General features: G+C 49.3%; 1 protein-coding gene and 1 pseudogene across 1 annotated transcript in view; both read right to left on the bottom strand.

Moving 5' to 3' along the window:
* The window catches only part of LOC109741866 (protein ABERRANT POLLEN TRANSMISSION 1-like), a 33642-nt gene extending 18560 nt beyond the window's left edge, over window positions 1-15082 (bottom strand). Inside the window, 9 exon segments of the mRNA XM_073496557.1 lie at window positions 278-516; window positions 1206-1283; window positions 1362-1535; window positions 2239-2446; window positions 8287-8552; window positions 13902-13936; window positions 13939-14197; window positions 14302-14413; window positions 14513-15082. Coding sequence (XP_073352658.1) covers window positions 278-516; window positions 1206-1283; window positions 1362-1535; window positions 2239-2446; window positions 8287-8552; window positions 13902-13936; window positions 13939-14197; window positions 14302-14413; window positions 14513-14661 — 1520 coding nt within the window. The 5' untranslated portion in view covers window positions 14662-15082.
* LOC123493767 (uncharacterized) lies at window positions 5909-7269 on the bottom strand (annotated as a pseudogene).
* Window positions 15083-18858: the final 3776 nt, after the last annotated feature.

Here is an 18858-nt window from a genome sequence, read left to right as displayed (position 1 = left end):
AACTGCTACATTACCAGGGTTCAGTCATGACATTCAAATGCATTGATCATACAATTATATTACCATTGCTCAGTCATTACAAATGTGGAGCATTTTGAGAATATTCTTCTTAAAAATGTAAAAAGAAACAAACAACACATTGAAATAATTCGTGATTTGTACTGTGTATATCAAGCATCAGTATAGCTTAATAGAGTAGTCATGTTACAAGAATTGTTCAAAGACTCATGGACATTCAGAGTAGAACAGAGCGCATGATAAGGAACTTACATGGAACAGAGGTATGTCATCAAGACTATAAAGCACAACAGACAACTCGGGTACTGAGAATGTAAGTACCAAAGCCAGTGCTAATTTTTCTTTGGGCACCTTGTCTTGTTGTGAACTTTCATGAAGAACAAGGGGCTTCTTTTTAGCTGACTTCATCAAGATCAGTGGCTTAATTCTGCTTATAATAAGATTACATTGGCCCCCACTGATCTTGATATTTACTTCCGCTCGAATTGGCTCTGTTGACTGAGAGAAGGCAATGCATCAACACATATGCTATGAAGAAGATATTACACAACAAAAAGTATAACAAAAAAAACAGGGATGTGAAAAAAGTTGTCTTCCTGAAAACAAGGACATGACAGCCTACGATTTGCTCAATCCTATAAGAACTGACCATATGATCACCTCCTTTGTATGCACATGTATGCATGAATGCAAGACATGACAATGTACCAAACATCACCTACATACGGTAGACACACCAAGCTTTTGGACTCACTCTATTGGCCATGAAAACAGCTTTGGCGAAGTCAAGTATGCAAATTACCAAGATTTTCTCTAGTCATATATTGGCAATTATGAGTCCACATAGCCAAGTCCACCTATGCATTCTAATTAACGATCTCAAAGCAATACCTCGGACAGAGATTTCAAAAGAAGTGGATATGGCTGTACCACATCACTGGAAGATACAACTAGTGTAATGGTAGTTTTATTCCATAGTTAATACAGATGTTACTTTTGTTTGCACAGAGACCTAGTCCAGCCAAAATTATGAAAGAACTGTAAATCTATTGGTTCATAAGTGAAGTGTTTTCCAACAAATGCAGCAATTTACAGTAAATATCGAGTTGCAGCCGGCAGAAATTTCTTAAGAGAAATCATTAGATCAACAGCAGTACAAATTTACACTGCAAGCAAACTAAACTGACCTGAGTGGGAATATTAGCTGAAACAACAGTTGCAATTTTCACGACCTCTAATACAGATGTAGAACCATCCATCAGAAGCTGAAGAAACAAATAATCATCATAACGTAATCTAAGTTGAAAAAACTAGATCACTCATAGGAGAACACAGAAACATACATGAATATCTGTCACGTCAGTTTCCAACCAAAGGTGTGTTGGAGCCACCCCTAAGTCATTCTGAGGCTGTGACTTCATAAGTCTCACAGAAATGCTACCAATTTCGTTGTTGATCGAGAGGCCATGGTCCTTTGGCAAAAACTTCAGATCTAGCTTGGACATATTGAAGCTAACCTTCCAAAGAACAACTGCATTTTAGTGAATGGTAACCCGGCAGCCAACTTACATTAAAAAAAATGTAACATGTAACAATTTCAAATGGCAAAACAAAGAGCTGTAGAAGATGCTGAGGTGATGCCAACAATAAATATTTGAAATTGCACCTGGAGTATACAATTGTTATGAACTACAGTACATGTGTTACTCCCTCCGTAAAGAGATATAAGAGCGTTTAGATCACTAAAGTAGTGATCTAAACGCTCTTATATTTCTTTACAGAGGGAGTACATGTTATATCATATCAGCTCATGATATTTGTGTTGGACACTTCTTAGAGTACTAGCATGTTTTCAATCAAAAAGTCATAGTTAAATGTATTAAGAGGCAGAGGATTGTTTTTCCATGCTAAAATATTACAAGTGGAGAACAGTAGTTAGGTAACTGAAAAACATAAAGAATAACACATCTTAGCCTGGTTGTGCATTCATCGGGAATTCGAATTATCTAGCCTACAAAAATATTGGTGTGTTGCAGAGCTAAGTGAATATAACTAAGAATATTATGGTCTCATCCATTTGGTGGACAAAAGTGGCCTATGTGTCTTGTTTAATAATTTCACAAGAAGCTAGAAAGCATAGAACTATATATGGAGAAAGACAATGCCCATATATAACAAAAAATGGTAAACATCAGTGGTACTGCAGGAAATAAATACAACCTTTTCAGGAATCAAATCGATCTTCTTATTCAATGACAAAAGCTTGCTCCCCTCGGGTTTGGCAGCTGATTTATTATCCTCAGTAGATTCATCCTTCTGATCAGCAACAGTAGAAGCAGAGGGCTTCTTGGTGAATAGTTTTTCTTCCAGGTTCACAGCAATTGGACCAGGCATCAGATCCAAATTCTTGACTCTAATTCTTTTATCCCTAAAGAGTGTTATAAATAATGTTACAACTGCAAAATACTCAAGTGGATCACGTGTATTCAGGCTGAATGGGCCAATATATAGGAGTGCAGGAGATGAGCTAAAGCAAGCCAACTCAATCTAATTGTTAGGAATAAGCAACTTGTATTCCCATGAGGCCATAGGCCGATATATATATACATGTACAGGTGTGGAACATATGCAGGAAACCCCTTATACAACGGGATAAATACAAAGGAGTACTACATGACTTATAGTATAACTCTAACACCCCCCCTCAAACTCAGTTTGGAGAGATAAAAGCCATGTTGTGCTCTAGTATGGGCCTTCGTCAGGAAATCCGCCAACTGTAACTCGGAAGGCACATACTGAAGAGCAATAACCTGATCCTGCACACCAGCGCGCACATAGAAAGCATCAACACCAATATGCTTGGTGAGCTCATGCTTCACAGGATCACGTGCAATGCTAATAGCACCTGTACTGTCAGATAAGAGCAGAGTCGGTGTAGTGACAGAAACACCAAAATCCTGAAGTAACCACCGTAACCAAGTCACCTCTGCCGTCAAAAGAGCCATGGCTCGCAACTCAGCCTCAGCACTCGAACGGGAAACTGCAATCTGTTTCTTCGTCTTCCAGGCAATGAGAGAACCGCCAAGAAAAAACACAGTAAGCAGAAAGTGAACGGCGATCAGAAGGATCACTAGCCCACGTAGCATCCGAATAGGCCTGAAGCTGTAAAGAACTGGAGCTAGGAAAGAATAGACGGTGAGAGATCGTGCCCCGAAGATATCGGAGAACACGAAGGAGATGACTATAGTGAACCGATGTGGGAGCAAAGACGAACTGACTCAGAATATGAACCGGATAAGAGATGTCCGGACGAGTGACAACTAGATAGACAAGACTGCCAACGAGATGACGATAACGCGTCGGGTCAGGGAGAGGATCACCATCAGTAGCACGGAGGTGAACATTGAGCTCCATAGGAGTCTCAACAATGCGCTCATCAGTAAGAGCAGCACGAGCAAGAAGATCCTGGATATACTTTTCCTGGGATATAAAAAAGCCATCAGAGGTGGAAGAGACTTCAATCCCAAGAAAGTAGCGAAGAGGTCCAAGATCAGACATAAGAAACTGCTCACTGAGACGGGCCTTTACAAAGGCAATATACTCGGGGTCATCCCCAGTGATGATCATGTCATCAACATAGAGAAGAAGAAGAGTCCGACCACGAGGAGAAATGTGAAGAAACAATGCTAGATCATGAGCACTTGCTGAAAAACCAGCAGTAGTGACCACAGAGGCAAAACGCTCAAACCAGGCGCGAGGGGCTTGCTTAAGGCCATAGAGAGAGCGACGAAGACGACATACCATGCCATCAGGAACAGAATACCCAGGTGGTGGCTGCATGTACACCTCCTCACGCAGCTCACCATTAAGAAAGGCATTCTTAACATCAAGCTGAGATATAGACCAGTGGCGTGCAGAGGCAACGGCAAGAAGTGTACGAATAGTGGTCATATGGGCCACAGGCGCAAAAGTCTCGTCATAATCACGACCATGCTCCTGCTGAAAACCACGAGCCACAAGACGAGCTTTGTGACGCTCAAGAGAACCATCGGAGCGAGTCTTAACCTTGTAGACCCACTTACAAGTGATGGGACGGACTCCGGGAGGAAGAGAAACAAGATCCCAGGTACCAGTGCGTTCAAGAGCAGCAATCTCCTCTGCCATCGCAAACTGCCATTCAGGATGAACAACAGCCTGACGATAAGAAATTGGCTCAAGAACAGCAGCACCAGCGGTGGGAAAGCCAAAGCGATCAACAGGCGGACGAGGACGAGAACGCAAGCTATAAGTAGGCTAAGAGGAAGAGGACGACTCATCCAATGAGGCATCCACAGGTCGTGAACGACGAGTGTAATGCTGAGGATAAGATGGAACAATAGAAGGAGGAATCACCAAGATAGGATCGGGGGGTGGTGACGAAGAAGTCACCGGAGAGGAAGGCGTAGAATCCTGTGACATGCTAGGCGAGGAGACCGGAGAGGATGGTGGCTGCAAATCGACTAGAGGTGGAGAAGCAGAGGGAGTGGAACGAATAGGCACAGGCGCGACGGGGGTGATAGGTGAGTCAGGAAAAGTGAGGAAAGAGATATCCTCCACTGAAAAAATCGAGGAAGATGGGCGTGGGTAAAAGGGACGAGACTCATCAAAAGTCACGTCTCGAGAGATACGCATCCGACGACCGATAGGATCCCAACAACGATAGCCCTTATGCTCATCACTGTAGCCCAAGAAGACACACTCAACAGACTGAGCGGTCAGTTTGGTGCGTTCGCGAGGGGCAAGAAGAACATAGCAAACACAACCAAACAAGCGAAGCATCGAATAATCGGGAGAACGGTCAAAAAGATGCTCAAAAGGAACGCCACCCTGCAAAGCAGCGGACGGCTGAAGGTTGATGAGATAGGCAGAAGTGGAGATAGCCTCGGCCCAAAAATGAGGCGGAAGAGAGGCGGCAATCATCATCGCACGAGCCGTCTCAAGAAGGTGACGATGCTTGCGCTCAGACACGCCATTCTGAGCATGAGCACCAGGACAAGAGAACTGGGCAAGAGTACCCTGCTCAGCAAGGACACCACGCAACATCTTAGAGATATACTCACCAGCGGAGTCAGCACGAAAAACACGAATGGGTGAAGAAAACTGAATATGAACCATGGCAGCAAAACGCTTATAGATAGACAACACCTCACTACGAGAAGTCATGAAATAAAGCCATGTGTAACGAGAGAAATCATCTATGAAAATAATATAGTATTTATGACCACCTTTCGAAGCAAAAGGAGCCGGACCCCATACATCAGAATGGACTAAGTCGAAAGGACGCTTAGACACTGACTCACTATGTGAATATGGTAACTGAATCTGCTTGCCAAGACAATAACCCTGACACTCTAAAGAGACATCTCCTGAGACAGACCCCAGAAGACCTCGACGAACTAAAGACGACAACCGAGAACCACACAGATGACCAAGTCGATGGTGCCACTGCTTGAAGGAACCCGTAACAGAAGCGACAGAAGCGGAGGAACTGGCGGCGGATGAACTGGCGATGGTGGTGGCAGCGGAAGGAACATGAAGCCAGTCCAACTCCCAAAGACCCTGAGAATCACGGCGGCGAGGGCCAGCCCCAACCAGAGTGTGCGTGCGACGGTCCTGAACAGAACAAGAGTCAACATCAAGGATGACACGACAACCAGAATCAGTAAGTTGACCAGCAGAAAACAGATTCATAGTAAGTCGAGGAACATGAGCAACATCAGGAACATAATAAGGAGGAGTGGAAAGATTGCCTCTACTAGCAACAGAAAGTGGAGTACCATCAGCAGTGAAGACATGAACAGGAGAATCCAGCGATCGAAGAGAGGACAAAGCGGAAGAATGAGAAGACATATGAAAAGAAGCTCCAGAGTCCAGAACCCATGGGGATGTACCTGACTGTGTAGAGGGCGGTTGCGCAGTGCGGGAAGCATCAGTCACAGAACCAGCAGTACCCGTCGAGGAAGAACCTGAAGCCGCAAGCAGACGCTTAAGTCTCAGAATATCCTGCTCAGTCAAAGCAATGGCTGAAGCTGTCGAGGGAGATGACGAAGTCCCTGAGGATGGTGATCGCGCCTTGCGCAGGTGTTTCCGCTTTGTGTAGCACTGGGACTCAATATGACCATCATTGTTGCAGTAGTCACAATGTGGACGGGGGCGACCTGAGCCTCCAGAAGGAGTGGGTAAGAGCGGCGGAGCACTGGAGCGAGAATGAGTTGATGCAGCAGGTGGAGTGGAAGAAGCCCGAGTAGCGAGCACAGAGGGAACCTCCAGCAAACCAGCACCACGTAAGCGAGTCTCCTCAGCACGAATCTCCGAAAGCGCCTCCATGAGAGAAATACGGCCACGAGCAAACAACTGAGCACGCTGGGGCTCAAACTCCTTACGGAGCCGAGACAGGAACTCGTAGACGCGATGAAACTCCAAATTGGCCTGGACAGCCTGGCAGCAGGAGCAAGTACGACAACCAGCACTGCGGAGAGAATCAAGCTGGCGCCAGATAGCAGAACTCTGTGCATAAAAGTCATCAACAGTAGAGTCACCCTGCTGAAGAGCATGCTCCTGACGAACCACAGAAAGGTATAAGGCATCACCAGAGGGCTCATAGCGCTGACGAAGACAGGTCCACATCTGAAAGACAGTAGGAAGACCCAGAAACTCAGAAGCAAACTGAGGCAGAACACTAGCAGTGAGAACAGCTGCAGCACGAGCATCATCATCAAGCCACTGGGTGTAAACAGACAAAGCACCATGATACATCTGAAGAGCCTCCTCATAGGCCAAAACCCTCTCATCATAGGCACGATCAGCAGCCTCATCAGCAAGCTTAGCCGCATCCTTGGCGGCCTGATTAGCGTCCGTAGGAAGAACCAGTGGAGTCGGCGGAGTAGGGGCCACTGGAGGAACCGGACGTGGCGGACAGCAGACCTCGCCAGAAAGAACACCCCAGAGACGAATGCCACGCATGTGAATGCGCATGATGCCAGCGAACTCGGTGTAGTTAGTACCATCGAAGATCACCGGACAGCGAGGGACAACTACATAGCCCGATGCAGCAGACATATATATTTTTTTTTAGCAGAGATCAGAACTTCCAATCGGGAACGGGATGCTCGATCTGGGCAGAGAAATCGATCGAGGCAGCGTCGGCGGCGGCTGACTTCGAGCGGGAGGGAGCAGCGTCAGCAGCTGCGGGCTTCGAGCGGGAGGGAGCTTCGGCGGCGGCTGACTGCGAGCGGGAGGGAGCTTCGGCGGGAGCAGCTGCGGGCTTCGAGCGGGAGGGAGCTTCGGCGGCGGCTGACTTCGAGCGGGAGGGAGCAGCGTCAGCAGCTGCGGGCTTCGAGCGGGAGCAGCCGCGGCGACGGCGGCTTTGAGCGGGAGGGAGCGAGGAGCGGGCGAAGCGGGCTTCGAGCGGGAGGGAGCGACGGCGGCTTCGAGCTTCGAGCGAGAGGAAGACGAGCCGGACTCGATCGAGACGGATCAATAGCACGAGTTGCAGCGTGCAAAAAATTGACCTAGCTCTAATACCATGTTAGGAATAAGCAACTTGTATTCCCATGAGGCCATAGGCCGATATATATATACATGTATAGGTGTGGAACATATGCAGGAAACCCCTTATACAACGGGATAAATACAAAGGAGTACTACATGACTTATAGTATAACTCTAACACTAATGATGCAACACATGCAGTTTCTGTAATCGAATGGGTTCCCCGAATACGATCAAAACAGCTAGGGTGGCAATTTAATCTTCACATAGGCATGGAACAATTGTTATATGACCCTGATTGTTAGCCTTGGGATAATTGATTATCCTGAACTTCATTGAACAAAAGTAGACTGAAAATGCACATTTTCTTTGAGGCTTATCGATAAGTTCTGGGGGTGCAGGAAGTAACTTATGGATAGATAAAACCGCCTTATCCACCGCAAAGTATTAGAGGCAAAAGTTGAATTGCAGAAGGTGGTTTCCGAAATTATATTTGTGACTGCTATGGTTCACATGAGTACATTATGGTTATGTTGCAGTAAGAAGCATTAAAAAGGTACAGCAAATAGCAATTAGTTGTGTGCGGAGACATGTGATGAAAATAGTAATCAGTTAATCGCCAACAGCTACTACTTCTCAATCAAAACACCGGAGATCCTAGCCACCAATGATTAGTTTTCTACTAAAATGACCATACAGTGTCGAGAGTGTTTGCAAAGCATCCCATTGAGGGGTTACCTCTGATGAAGCTCACACGAGAGTGCTATATCCTCAAGCAAGAAAGAGCTGCAGTCAGTAGTGTCCATAGCTGAAGGGTATTGTCCACTCACCCACCAATCCAATTTGTTAAATGGTGATGAAGAATCATTTTCTGTGCCATCTATCTCTAACGCTTGTACAAATAAAGGTATCAGGTGTATTTGAACATTAAGGACTGGATGCAGTGCTCCAGATTTAGATAAATCAATCTTAAAGTCCTTGATGCCAAGAGCAGCTTTTGGAGTCTACAGTAAGAAAATGACATGTTATCCGTCAAAAGTAACATCACTAAAAAAATTGACAGAGGAGGGAGGTACCTTGAGTGTCACACCCCCACCTACTGACAAGGCGGTGTATGACAGGGCAGGCCCATCGGCCGATGACGTGTCTGTAAGCGTGCGTGTGTGAGTCCCGGTGGAGCCCGGCTGTAAGGGTAATGCTTAAGTACTCCTGTAACCTCCCAGCAGGCACTATCGAATTAATGAATGAAATTGAGCTGCCCAAGCTCCTTCGTTCTCGGTCAACTGCTACTTTTCCCCTTGTTCCTCCTGTGATCTTTCTAGCTCTAGCTAGGGACATCACAATTGGTATCAGACTCAGTTCGTTCCACTCCACACAACGGCGCCGCGTCCTCCACCAACCCCAAACGCCCAGACCCGATTCGTATTGCTAGGGATGGAGGCGATGCAGCAATCCCTGCAGGAATTCTTCACCAAAGCACTCGAGGATAAGCTCGCTCCGGTGACGGCCGAGCTCCGTGAGTTGCACGTGGATCTGGACGAGGTCTAGCGAGCGCGCTCGCCGGCTGCTCCTTCCCATGACCCCGCCCAAAATCAGATCGGCGGCGGAGGCAACGGCGGCCCCCAGCTCGGAGGCAACGGCGCCCCCCTGCGCGTGTCGCTACCCGACGAGGATGACCCCGAGGATCACCACCAGGGGCAAGTCGACAAGGAGAGCAAACTACCGCACGAACCTCGCGGTGAGGAGCTTCCACGCGGGCGACGCGAGGGCCGCCATGACGCCAGCGACTACTACGAGCGCCGCCGCGACGCCGGCGACTACTACGAGCGCCGCCGCGTCCGTGGCGACGACCACGACTGCCACGAGCACCGCGACGACCGCCGCGACGGATTTCACCTCAAGCCTCCCAAACATGCATTTCCGGTCTTCAAAGGGCAGTTTCCATTACTCTGGATCGACAATTGCTACACATACTTTGATATGTACAACGTCCCTGCTCATCATTGGATTAGCACTGCCACACTGTACTTTGAGGATCATGCTGCTCTTTGGTTGCAAGCCTACAAGCGCACACATCGTCAGATTATTTGGGATGCCTTCATTGCTGCGCTAGTTGCAGAGTTTGGCACTGACGATTACGATGGGCAGATGTCAATTTTATTGCAGCTTCGGCAAACAGGAACTGTGACGGAGTACAAGCGATCCTTTGATGCTTGTATGTATCATTTGCTCTCCACTGATGCTTCCCTGAACTCCAAGTGGTTTGTCTCTCATTTTGTTCATGGATTACGTGATGAGCTGCGAGCTGCCGTCCGTCTGCAACACCCAGCAAGCGTGACCAGGGCTGCATCCTTAGCACGCATCCAGGAAGAAGAGCAGGAGATTGGGGGAGAGCATCAACGCCCTCGGATGCGACCTGCAACTACCATCAGACATCATCCTGCTGCAGCCCCTAATGCTGCTGGTGCGGTGGTCCGAGCAGCAGAAACTCGCCGGCCAGCAGATGATTTTTCTCGTGAGCGTCAGTTGCGCGATTTCCGCAAAGCCAATGGCCTTTGTTTCCGCTGTGGGGATAAATATAGTAAAGAGCATAAGTGCAAGCAACCAACTCAGCTGTTAACTATACAAGTCGGAGATTTTGGAGAATGTCTATCTGACAATGTTTGTCATGCCTTGGAACTGTTGCAAGAACCAGATGAAGAACAAGCTTGCTGCGTTCTCTCAGTTCAAGCCTTGGCGGGTACTGAAGAGGTGAATACCATGAGGTTGAGAGCTTTGGTGCGCAACAAGGTTATGCTGATTCTTATTGATTCCGGCAGTACGGGAAGTTTTGTGAATTCAGCATTTGTCCAATATGCACAGTTGCCGGTCCAAGATGCCAAAAAAATTGCCGTTGGTCTTGCTGATGGGTCACGCATCTACTCCACTACAGCTGTTCCAAATCTCACTTGGTGGTGCCAAGGAGCAACTTTCACTCACGACATGAGAATTCTTGACTTGGGCGCTTATGATGCCGTGTTAGGGATGGACTGGCTGGACAGTTTTAGCCCCATGACTTGTCACTGGCGTAACAAACACATTTCCTTCCCTTATGGCGACAAGGAAGTGCATTTGCAGGGTATTCTCACTGAACAACAACAACAATTACAAGTCATGGACATTGACCAACTTCGGAAATCTTTAGCGGGTAACGACGTGTGGGCGTTGGCACTGATTGAGCCTGCTCCGCCGGACCAAGTGACAGGGTCTAATGCTCCTGATGTGCAGAAATTGCTAACTGAATTTGAAGATGTCTTCGAGGAGCCCAAGGCATTACCACCACACCGATCTTTTGATCATGCCATTACACTGCAAACAATGCTCAACCTGTCAATTCTAGGCCTTACCGATATTCTCCCTTACAAAAGGACGAGATTGAAAGGCAAGTCAAGGAAATGATGCATGCAGGTCTGATCACTCCAAGTTTAAGTCCTTTTGCCTCTCCGGTATTACTTGTGAAAAAGAAGGATGGCACCTGGCGGTTTTGTGTTGACTACAGGCCACTAAATCATATCACCATTAAAAATAAATTCCCACTGCCTATTGCTGATGAATTGATGGACGAGTTGGCTGGCACTAAGGTGTTCTCTAAACTGGATTCACGTGCAGGCTATCATCAAATCCGCATGCATGAGGAGGATGAAGAAAAAACAGCATTAAAAACACATCACGGTCATTTTCAGTTTCGAGTGATGCCGTTCGGTCTGACCAATGCACCCGCCACCTTTCAGTGTTTAATGAACTCCATCTTTGCCTTGTATACCAGGAAGTTTGTTATTGTCTTTCTTGATGATATACTCATATACAGCCCAGACTTGGAGACACACTTGAAGCATTTGAGGCTTGTGCTTGGTATTCTGCGTGAAAACAAATTGTATGCTAAGTTGACAAAATGTTCTTTTGCCAAGGACAGCATTGACTACTTGGGTCATGTAATCTCTAGTCATGGTGTCGCCACAGAACCTGACAAGACTGCGGTCATGCAACAATGGCCTCTTCCTGCAAATGTAACAGAGTTAAGAGGTTTTTTGGGCTTAACGGGTTACTACAGGAAGTTTGTGAAGAATTACGGAATCATAGCCAAGCCACTCACTGAATTGCTCACCAAAAAGGGCTTTGTTTGGTCTGAGCAAGCTACGGTGGCCTTTAACATGCTGAAGCAGGCTATGGAAAATACACCTGTATTGGCCCTTCCAAATTTCCAATTACCTTTTGTTGTTGAGACCGACGCCTGTGACACGGGCATTGGCACGGTCTTGGTTCAACAGGGGCATCCGGTGGCCTATATGAGCAAAGCACTAGGTATCAAGAACAGCAAGTTGTCAATCTATGAAAAGGAATTCATGGCAGTGATCATGGCAATTGATAAGTGGCGATGTTATCTACAGAGAGGGCCTTTCACCATTTTGACTGATCACCAGAGCCTTTGTTCCTTAACCGATCAACATCTCACCACCGAACTCCAAAAGAAGGCAATGTCTAAGCTCCTGGGGTTACAATTCACAATTAAGTATCGCAAGGGCAGTGAGAATAATGCTGCAGATTCCTTGTCAAGGGTAGCTCATCTCCTCCAGCTCGATGCCTTATCCATTTGCAGACCAGATTGGGCACAAGAAATTCTCAATTCTTATGAGGCGGATCCAGAAGCAATGGACTTACTCGCTCAATTAGCAGTGAAGAGTCCGGATTCCAGAGTTTATTCCTTGGATAAGGGGCTTATTCGTTACAATGGACGCCTCTATATTGGCAATCAGTTGGCCTTACAGACCAAATTGATAAGTGCTTTACACGACAGCCCGGTGGGAGGACATTCTGGTATTCATGCTACGTACCAGCGATTGCGTAAGGTTTTCTTTTGGCATGGGCTTAAGATGGCAGTGGAGGATTTCGTCAAACAATGTCCAACTTGTCAGAAGTCCAAGAACGAGCATATACACCCAGCAGGTAAACTACAGCCACTCCCTATTCCTACCAAACCTTGGAATGATATTACCATGGACTTTGTGGAAGGCTTACCATTGTCTGATGGTATGAATGTGATACTGGTGGTGGTTGATCGTTTGACCAAGTATGCTCATTTTATACCCCTACGTCACCCTTACACCGCAGCTTCCGTGGCCAAACTGTTCCTCGACCAAGTTGTCAAATTGCATGGAGTTCCGGAAACAATTGTTTCTGATCGGGATCCTATATTCACAAGCAACTTCTGGAGAAATTTGCTTACTGCAGTGGGCCCTAAGCTCAGTTATAGCACTGCAAATCATCCTGCCACTGATGGCCAAACAGAGAGGGTGAACCAATGCCTCGAGCAGTACCTCCGTTGTGCTGTGCATGACGCCCCGGGCAAATGGCGGCAATGGCTTCCCATGGCGGAATTCTGGTATAATTCTTCCTATCATTCTTCCATCAAATGCTCCCCCTTCAAGGCATTATATGGGTTGGAACCAAATTTTGGTGCATTACCAAATTTGAATGTGGATCCTTCTTCATCGGCTTTTGATGTTGCGGCTGAACGCCAGAAGTTCACTGAACTGCTTAAGGACAATCTGGTCAAGGCGCAAAACAGGATGAAAACTTATGCAGATCAGCACCGCATTGAACGCTCCTTTGTTGTGGGTGATGTTCTCCTGAAACTGCAACCATATTCTCAGTCATCAGTTGCTAATCGTCCTTATCCCAAGCTGGCGTTCAAATTCTTTGGACCATTTAAGGTCGTGGGGAAGATAGGAGAGGTGGCGTACAAGCTCGAGTTACCTGAATCCAGTGCTATACATCCAGTGTTTCATGTCTCACAGTTGAAGCCTTTTCTTTCCAAGTACACTCCAGTTTTCACTACCATGCCAACCCCTGATGTTTGGCAAGTCAATGCACCACAACCTGAAGCTATACTGGACAGGCGTATGGTTAAGAAAGGAAATGCAGCAAGCACTCAAATTCTAGTCCAGTGGTCTTCTCTACCGGTGGAGTATGCAACTTGGGAGGATTACTATGTCCTCAAGAATCGTTTTCCAGCAGCACCAATCTGGGACCAACCTACCATTCAAGGAGGGGCAATTGTCACACCCCCACCTACTGACAAGGCGGTGTATGACAGGGCAGGCCCATCGGCCGATTACGTGTCTGTAAGCGTGCGTGTGTGAGTCCCGGTGGAGCCCGGCTGTAAGGGTAATGCTTAAGTACTCCTGTAACCTCCCAGCAGGCACTATCGAATTAATGAATGAAATTGAGCTGCCCAAGCTCCTTCGTTCTCGGTCAACTGCTACTTTTCCCCTTGTTCCTCCTGTGATCTTTCTAGCTCTGGCTAGGGACATCACATTGAGCCTGAGGTCCACTAGAGATAGTGATAAAGGCTGGCAACATTTGTTATAAGCCTCCATTTTGCTTGGCCTTTGGAATTTCCTTTTGGTTTGGGCGATGAGGCTGAGGTTGGCTTGCGCGGGGCAGGTTTCTTTTTGTCTGCAGATTTGGCGGGTTGCCTGAGCACAATGTGCAATTCAGAAATTCGCAGTTGCAGGACTGGGCCTTGAGTTAGAATGGTGAGCCCCAGCTGGGTGAGTGGCTTGCGCAGGCCGAGTCTAATTTCACCGACAGAGATGGACTGGAGCGGTCCCTGAAAAAAGAAGGATTGGCACTGGTTGTGATGAGCAAGAAATAAAATACTACTACTACTGTACTTACTACAGTAATGATTAAGCAGGGCAGGGAGATGCATACTTTAGGAGAGTTAATGGTGATGCCCCTGAGATAATTGAAACCATAGGAGCGGCAGCCGATGGAGAGCTTGGCCGTGCGACGGAGCACCCATGCCAGAGCCTTGGCAAACAAGCTGCATTTGTTTGTTTGTTTGTTAGACATTATATTACAAGAGAAAAATCCCAAGAAAAGTGAAGAGCAAGTGCAAGAGAGAAGAGCCAAAAGGGCATACAGGACGGCGACACACGAGGCCGTGGCGGCCAAGGCGGCAAGGAGTAGGAGCTTGAGGGTGGAGAGGAGGAGGCCGTAGCGGAGGACGAACTCGAGGGCCTCCCAGGAGACGACGAACCCCACCAGCAGCTGCACGAGGCCGAGCATCATCGCCGCCGCTGCTGCATTCACCACCGTCCCGTGGCCGCATCAAACTGGGAATTCTCCATGGGGTGGGGTGGGGTGGGGTTGGCCGTGCGTATGTCGCGGTGGATTGGATCCGATCGACGGGGGGAAGGAGAAGGCGGAGTGGAGGGATCGCAAAGTAAAGTAGTGGTGGAGAGGAGGAGTGGAGAGGAGGTGGTGCGCCATTTCCGGAACAAGCAGAGGAGAGAGAACGGGAAGAACCACCGCACGGCGGTTACGCACGTCTTCTTCATCTTAACCAAAAAATTGACACAAGACCCTCATACACACTGCACATACACTCCTCTCGTAAACGCATGCACGCACGCCCTATTTTTTTTAACACGGTACAGACGCAAGCGCTCATATACACACGCATACACTCACCCTATGAACACACACGCACACCCTATCCTTATGAGCACCCCGAAAGACTGAGCCAGCATATCATCTTGAAGTTTACAAAGTCAAGGAGGTGATGCATATCTTTGGGGAAGCGTCGGGTCTGAAAATCAACTATCAAAAATCTTCGGCGATTCTAATTAGACCGGGAGAGGGCGACACTGAGAGAGTTGCGGCGGCTCTACCTTGGAAGATCCAGTGCTTTCCATGCAAATATCTTGGGCTACAGCTCTCTATCAAGCAACTTACTCGTAACCAATGGCAGCCGCTGGTGGATGGGGTGCTAAACTTCCTGTCGGGATGGATGAGAGGTATGATTACTAGACCAGGCAGACTGATTCTTGTCAACAACGTCGTGAGGGTGCGGCCCATTCACCATCTGATTGCGGCAGATGCGCCGAAGTGGGTGCTCGATAGCATTGACAGAGGATGTAAAGCATTCTTCTGGGCTGGTTCGGAAGAGATACATGGGGGCAAATGTCTGGTGGCTTGGAAGCGTGTCTGTCGACTGAAGGAGCTGGGGGGATTGAGCGTCATCGATCTTCGAACACAGGGTATCGCTCTCCGCCTTAGATGGGAATGGCTCAGGCGTACAGATCTTTCAAAACCGTGGCAGGGTCTGGCCATGTCCGCTGACAAGGATATGCAAACTGCGTGCAAGTTTGGTTCACTGGAAAATTGGGGACGCGAACCGAGTGTTGTTTTGGAAAGATAGATGGGTCAATGGATTGCGGATTGCTAAGATTGCCCCGCTGGTGATTGGGAAGGTTAGAACCCAGACGGTGAACAAAATATCGACGAGGGAGGGACTCCTCTTAAGCAATTGGATCAATGATATTAAAGGGGAGCTATCCACTGAAGGATTGGTGCCGTTTATACGTCTCTGGGAGATCCTCAGCGAGCTAAACTTGGACACAAACGTGGGTGATCAGGCAATCTGGAAGTGGAATGCCTCGGGCCAATACTCGGTGGGTTCGGCCTACCGGATCATGAATGAGGGGGCTATCAAACTTGGCTGCGCGAAGGGATTGTGGAAGTGCTGGGCCCCCTGGCATGTAGATTGTTCATGTGGCTGGCGTTGCAGCGCAGACTATGGACATCGGACAAAAGGTTTCGACATGGGTTGCAAGATGCCACTTCGGCCTGCTTTCTGTGTGATCAGGAGGAGGATTTGGTTGATCATATTATGCTACAGTGTGTCTATTCGAGGCAATTGTGGTTCCAATGTTTCAGGTGGGCCAACATAGACATGCAGCTTTTGCCTTTGACGTCAGAGCGGTTACAAGATTGGTGGCCGAGAGCCCGGAAGTGCATGCCAAAGGGAGTTAGAAAGGGGTTTGATTCTTTGGTCATGTTGATCTGTTGGAGTATCTGGAAACAACGTAATGGGCGAGTCTTTGGATGTAGAGACACAATCAATGAATGGGAGCTATCGACAAGGATTTATCATGAGCTGAGACTTTGGCTGGCGGCACGTGCTCGGAGTGTCCAACAGTTGTGTGGGTAGTAGGGTATTTTGGGAGTAGGTGTGCATTTTGGTTCCGCCGGCGTGTGGCGCGAGACTAAAAACTCTTCTTGTAATTATTTCCTTCTTCTATAAAGCTTAGGTACGGTCTTGGCGTACCCCTCGAAAAAAATTACAAAGTCACCGTAGGCACCTCGTCGTCGACGGGAATGTCTCCTCCCACTGAATGTGCATGTATGAGCGCTATGAGGAAGGCGCAGAACGGGCGGTTGGCCTTGGACGACTCAGGGTGGTCGCGGCCGCGCTTCATCTCTGGCTCCGTCGCGAGCACGGCAGCCCCCTTGCGCTTCACGTCCTTGATCTTGGCCTTCTTGTCCTCCTGGTCGGCAGCTGGGAGCTCGAGGAGAGAAAGGCGCCCTTCCTCAGCCCTTGCGCACTTGGTTGCCATGTTGAACATTTCCAGGGCCGTGCATAGGTCCTCGTGGATGGCGAGCTCCACCTTCATCTTGACGTCGCGGACGCCATCGGAGAACGCGGAGATGATGGCCTCGTCCGTCACCTTGGGGATCTTGAGGTGGACGCTGTTGAAGCGCTGGATGTACTTCTGCAAGGTCTCCCCTGGTTGCTGCTTGATGCGCCGCGGGTCACCAGCGTCAGGCAGGCGGTCGCGAGTGCCTTGGAAGTTGGCGACGAAACGCTCACGCATCTTGCCCCAGGAGGAGATCGATCCCGCGGGCATGTTCAGGAGCCACCAGCGCGCGCCATCCTTGAGGGCCATGGGAAACCAGTTCGCCATGACCTTCTCGTCGTCGTTGGCTGCCTCGATGCTCAGCTCGTATAGTTGCAGGAACTCAGCAGGGTCAGGGGTGTCGTCATAGCGCGGAGGCTGGTCGGGCTTGAACTTGCTTGGCCAAACAACGCTGCGCAGCTCGGGAGTGAAGGCACGACAGCCCGCTGTGGTCACCGGAGCCTGTCGAGGAGGCGGAGCCTGGTCCTGGTATTCACGCGCCACCGCTGCAGGCGGTACGCGGTCTTAACGCGGTGGTGCTGGGAGCGCAGGAGCGTTTTCTTGCGGCCGAGGGACTTCTTGGCAACTTCCTTCTTTGTGCATGGGCGTCCTGCGTGGTGGGTCGCGCCGCAAGGCTGCGCGCCTTGGTGCGAGGGCGGCGTCTTGATGCGGAGGTGGTGGAGGCGCTCCATGGGATACATCACCCGCAGCTGGAGGTGGGCGAGGTAGCGAGAGGGACGGTGCAGGAGAGTCTCCAGCGGCGCTGACGAGCTTGGCGATGCGGTCCAGCCAATCTTCGTAGAGGTCGTCGACCGGGCGGTAACGCAGGAGCTCACGTGCCATGAGCAACGCGGCCTGCGCGTCCGTGGGCGTGCGACGAGCATGGGATGACGAGCCGTCCGAAGTCAGCGACGGGGTGGCGGTGCGTCCGTCCCGCCGCACAGAAGGGTGCAGCGACGAGGCTTGCTGCTCGTTTTCGGCCGGGCGGGTGGCAGCGTTGGCAGCGAGTGACGGAGAACGGCGGAGAGGTTTGCCAACGGGCGCCGTCTGAGTGACGCGAGCGGCAAGGGCGGCCCGGCGTTCAGCACGGGCTTGGCGAGCGTTAGCCATGGATGCGGCGGAGCAGTGGTGCGTCGGTCGATGGAAGATAGGCTTCGGCGCACCCCCTACCTGGCGCGCCAAATGTCGGATTACGGGTTCCGGCAAACCCTTGAGGTTCGAACACAGGGGTGCGCACGAAGAACTCTCTCTCCCTAGCTCGCTTGCACAACGATCTCTAGGCCTAGCTCGACGAACCCAAAGAACAAGAGACACAAGAGTTTATAGTGGTTCAGGCCACCGTTGCGGTGTAATACCCTACTCCAGTGTGGTGTGGTGGATTGCCTTGTAGGCTGAGGATGGACAAGTACAAGGTAAGAACATCCCCCTGAGGAGAGGTGTTCTTGAGCTCGGTGAGCTGGTGGGATGGCCTTGGTGGAATGGATCCAATCCAAGGTCAGTTGCTCCTATGGTGGTGGCTAGTCCTATTTATAGAGGCGTTGGTCCTCTTCCCAAATATTGGGCGGGAAGGGATCCCACAAGGGCCATGTTTGAAGGGAGACAACTAGTACAAGCTATCCTGGCAAAAGGTGGTCTTCGCCTGCCAAAGGCTCTAGTGGTGATGTAGCTGTGGGCTTCGCGATGACCTCCGTCCTGCCGTCCTGCTGGGCTTGGTCTCGTTGCACCGATAGGGAAACCTTTGCCTGATGCCTCGGGACTCCTCGCCTGCGCTTGCCCCTTTAGCACCAAAGAGGAAACTGGTACTCTG

The sequence above is a fragment of the Aegilops tauschii genome, chromosome 4 (assembly GCF_002575655.3).
Source record: "Aegilops tauschii subsp. strangulata cultivar AL8/78 chromosome 4, Aet v6.0, whole genome shotgun sequence".
NCBI classification, from domain to species: Eukaryota; Viridiplantae; Streptophyta; class Magnoliopsida; order Poales; family Poaceae; genus Aegilops; species Aegilops tauschii.
This window is presented reverse-complemented; position numbering and strand designations above follow the sequence as displayed.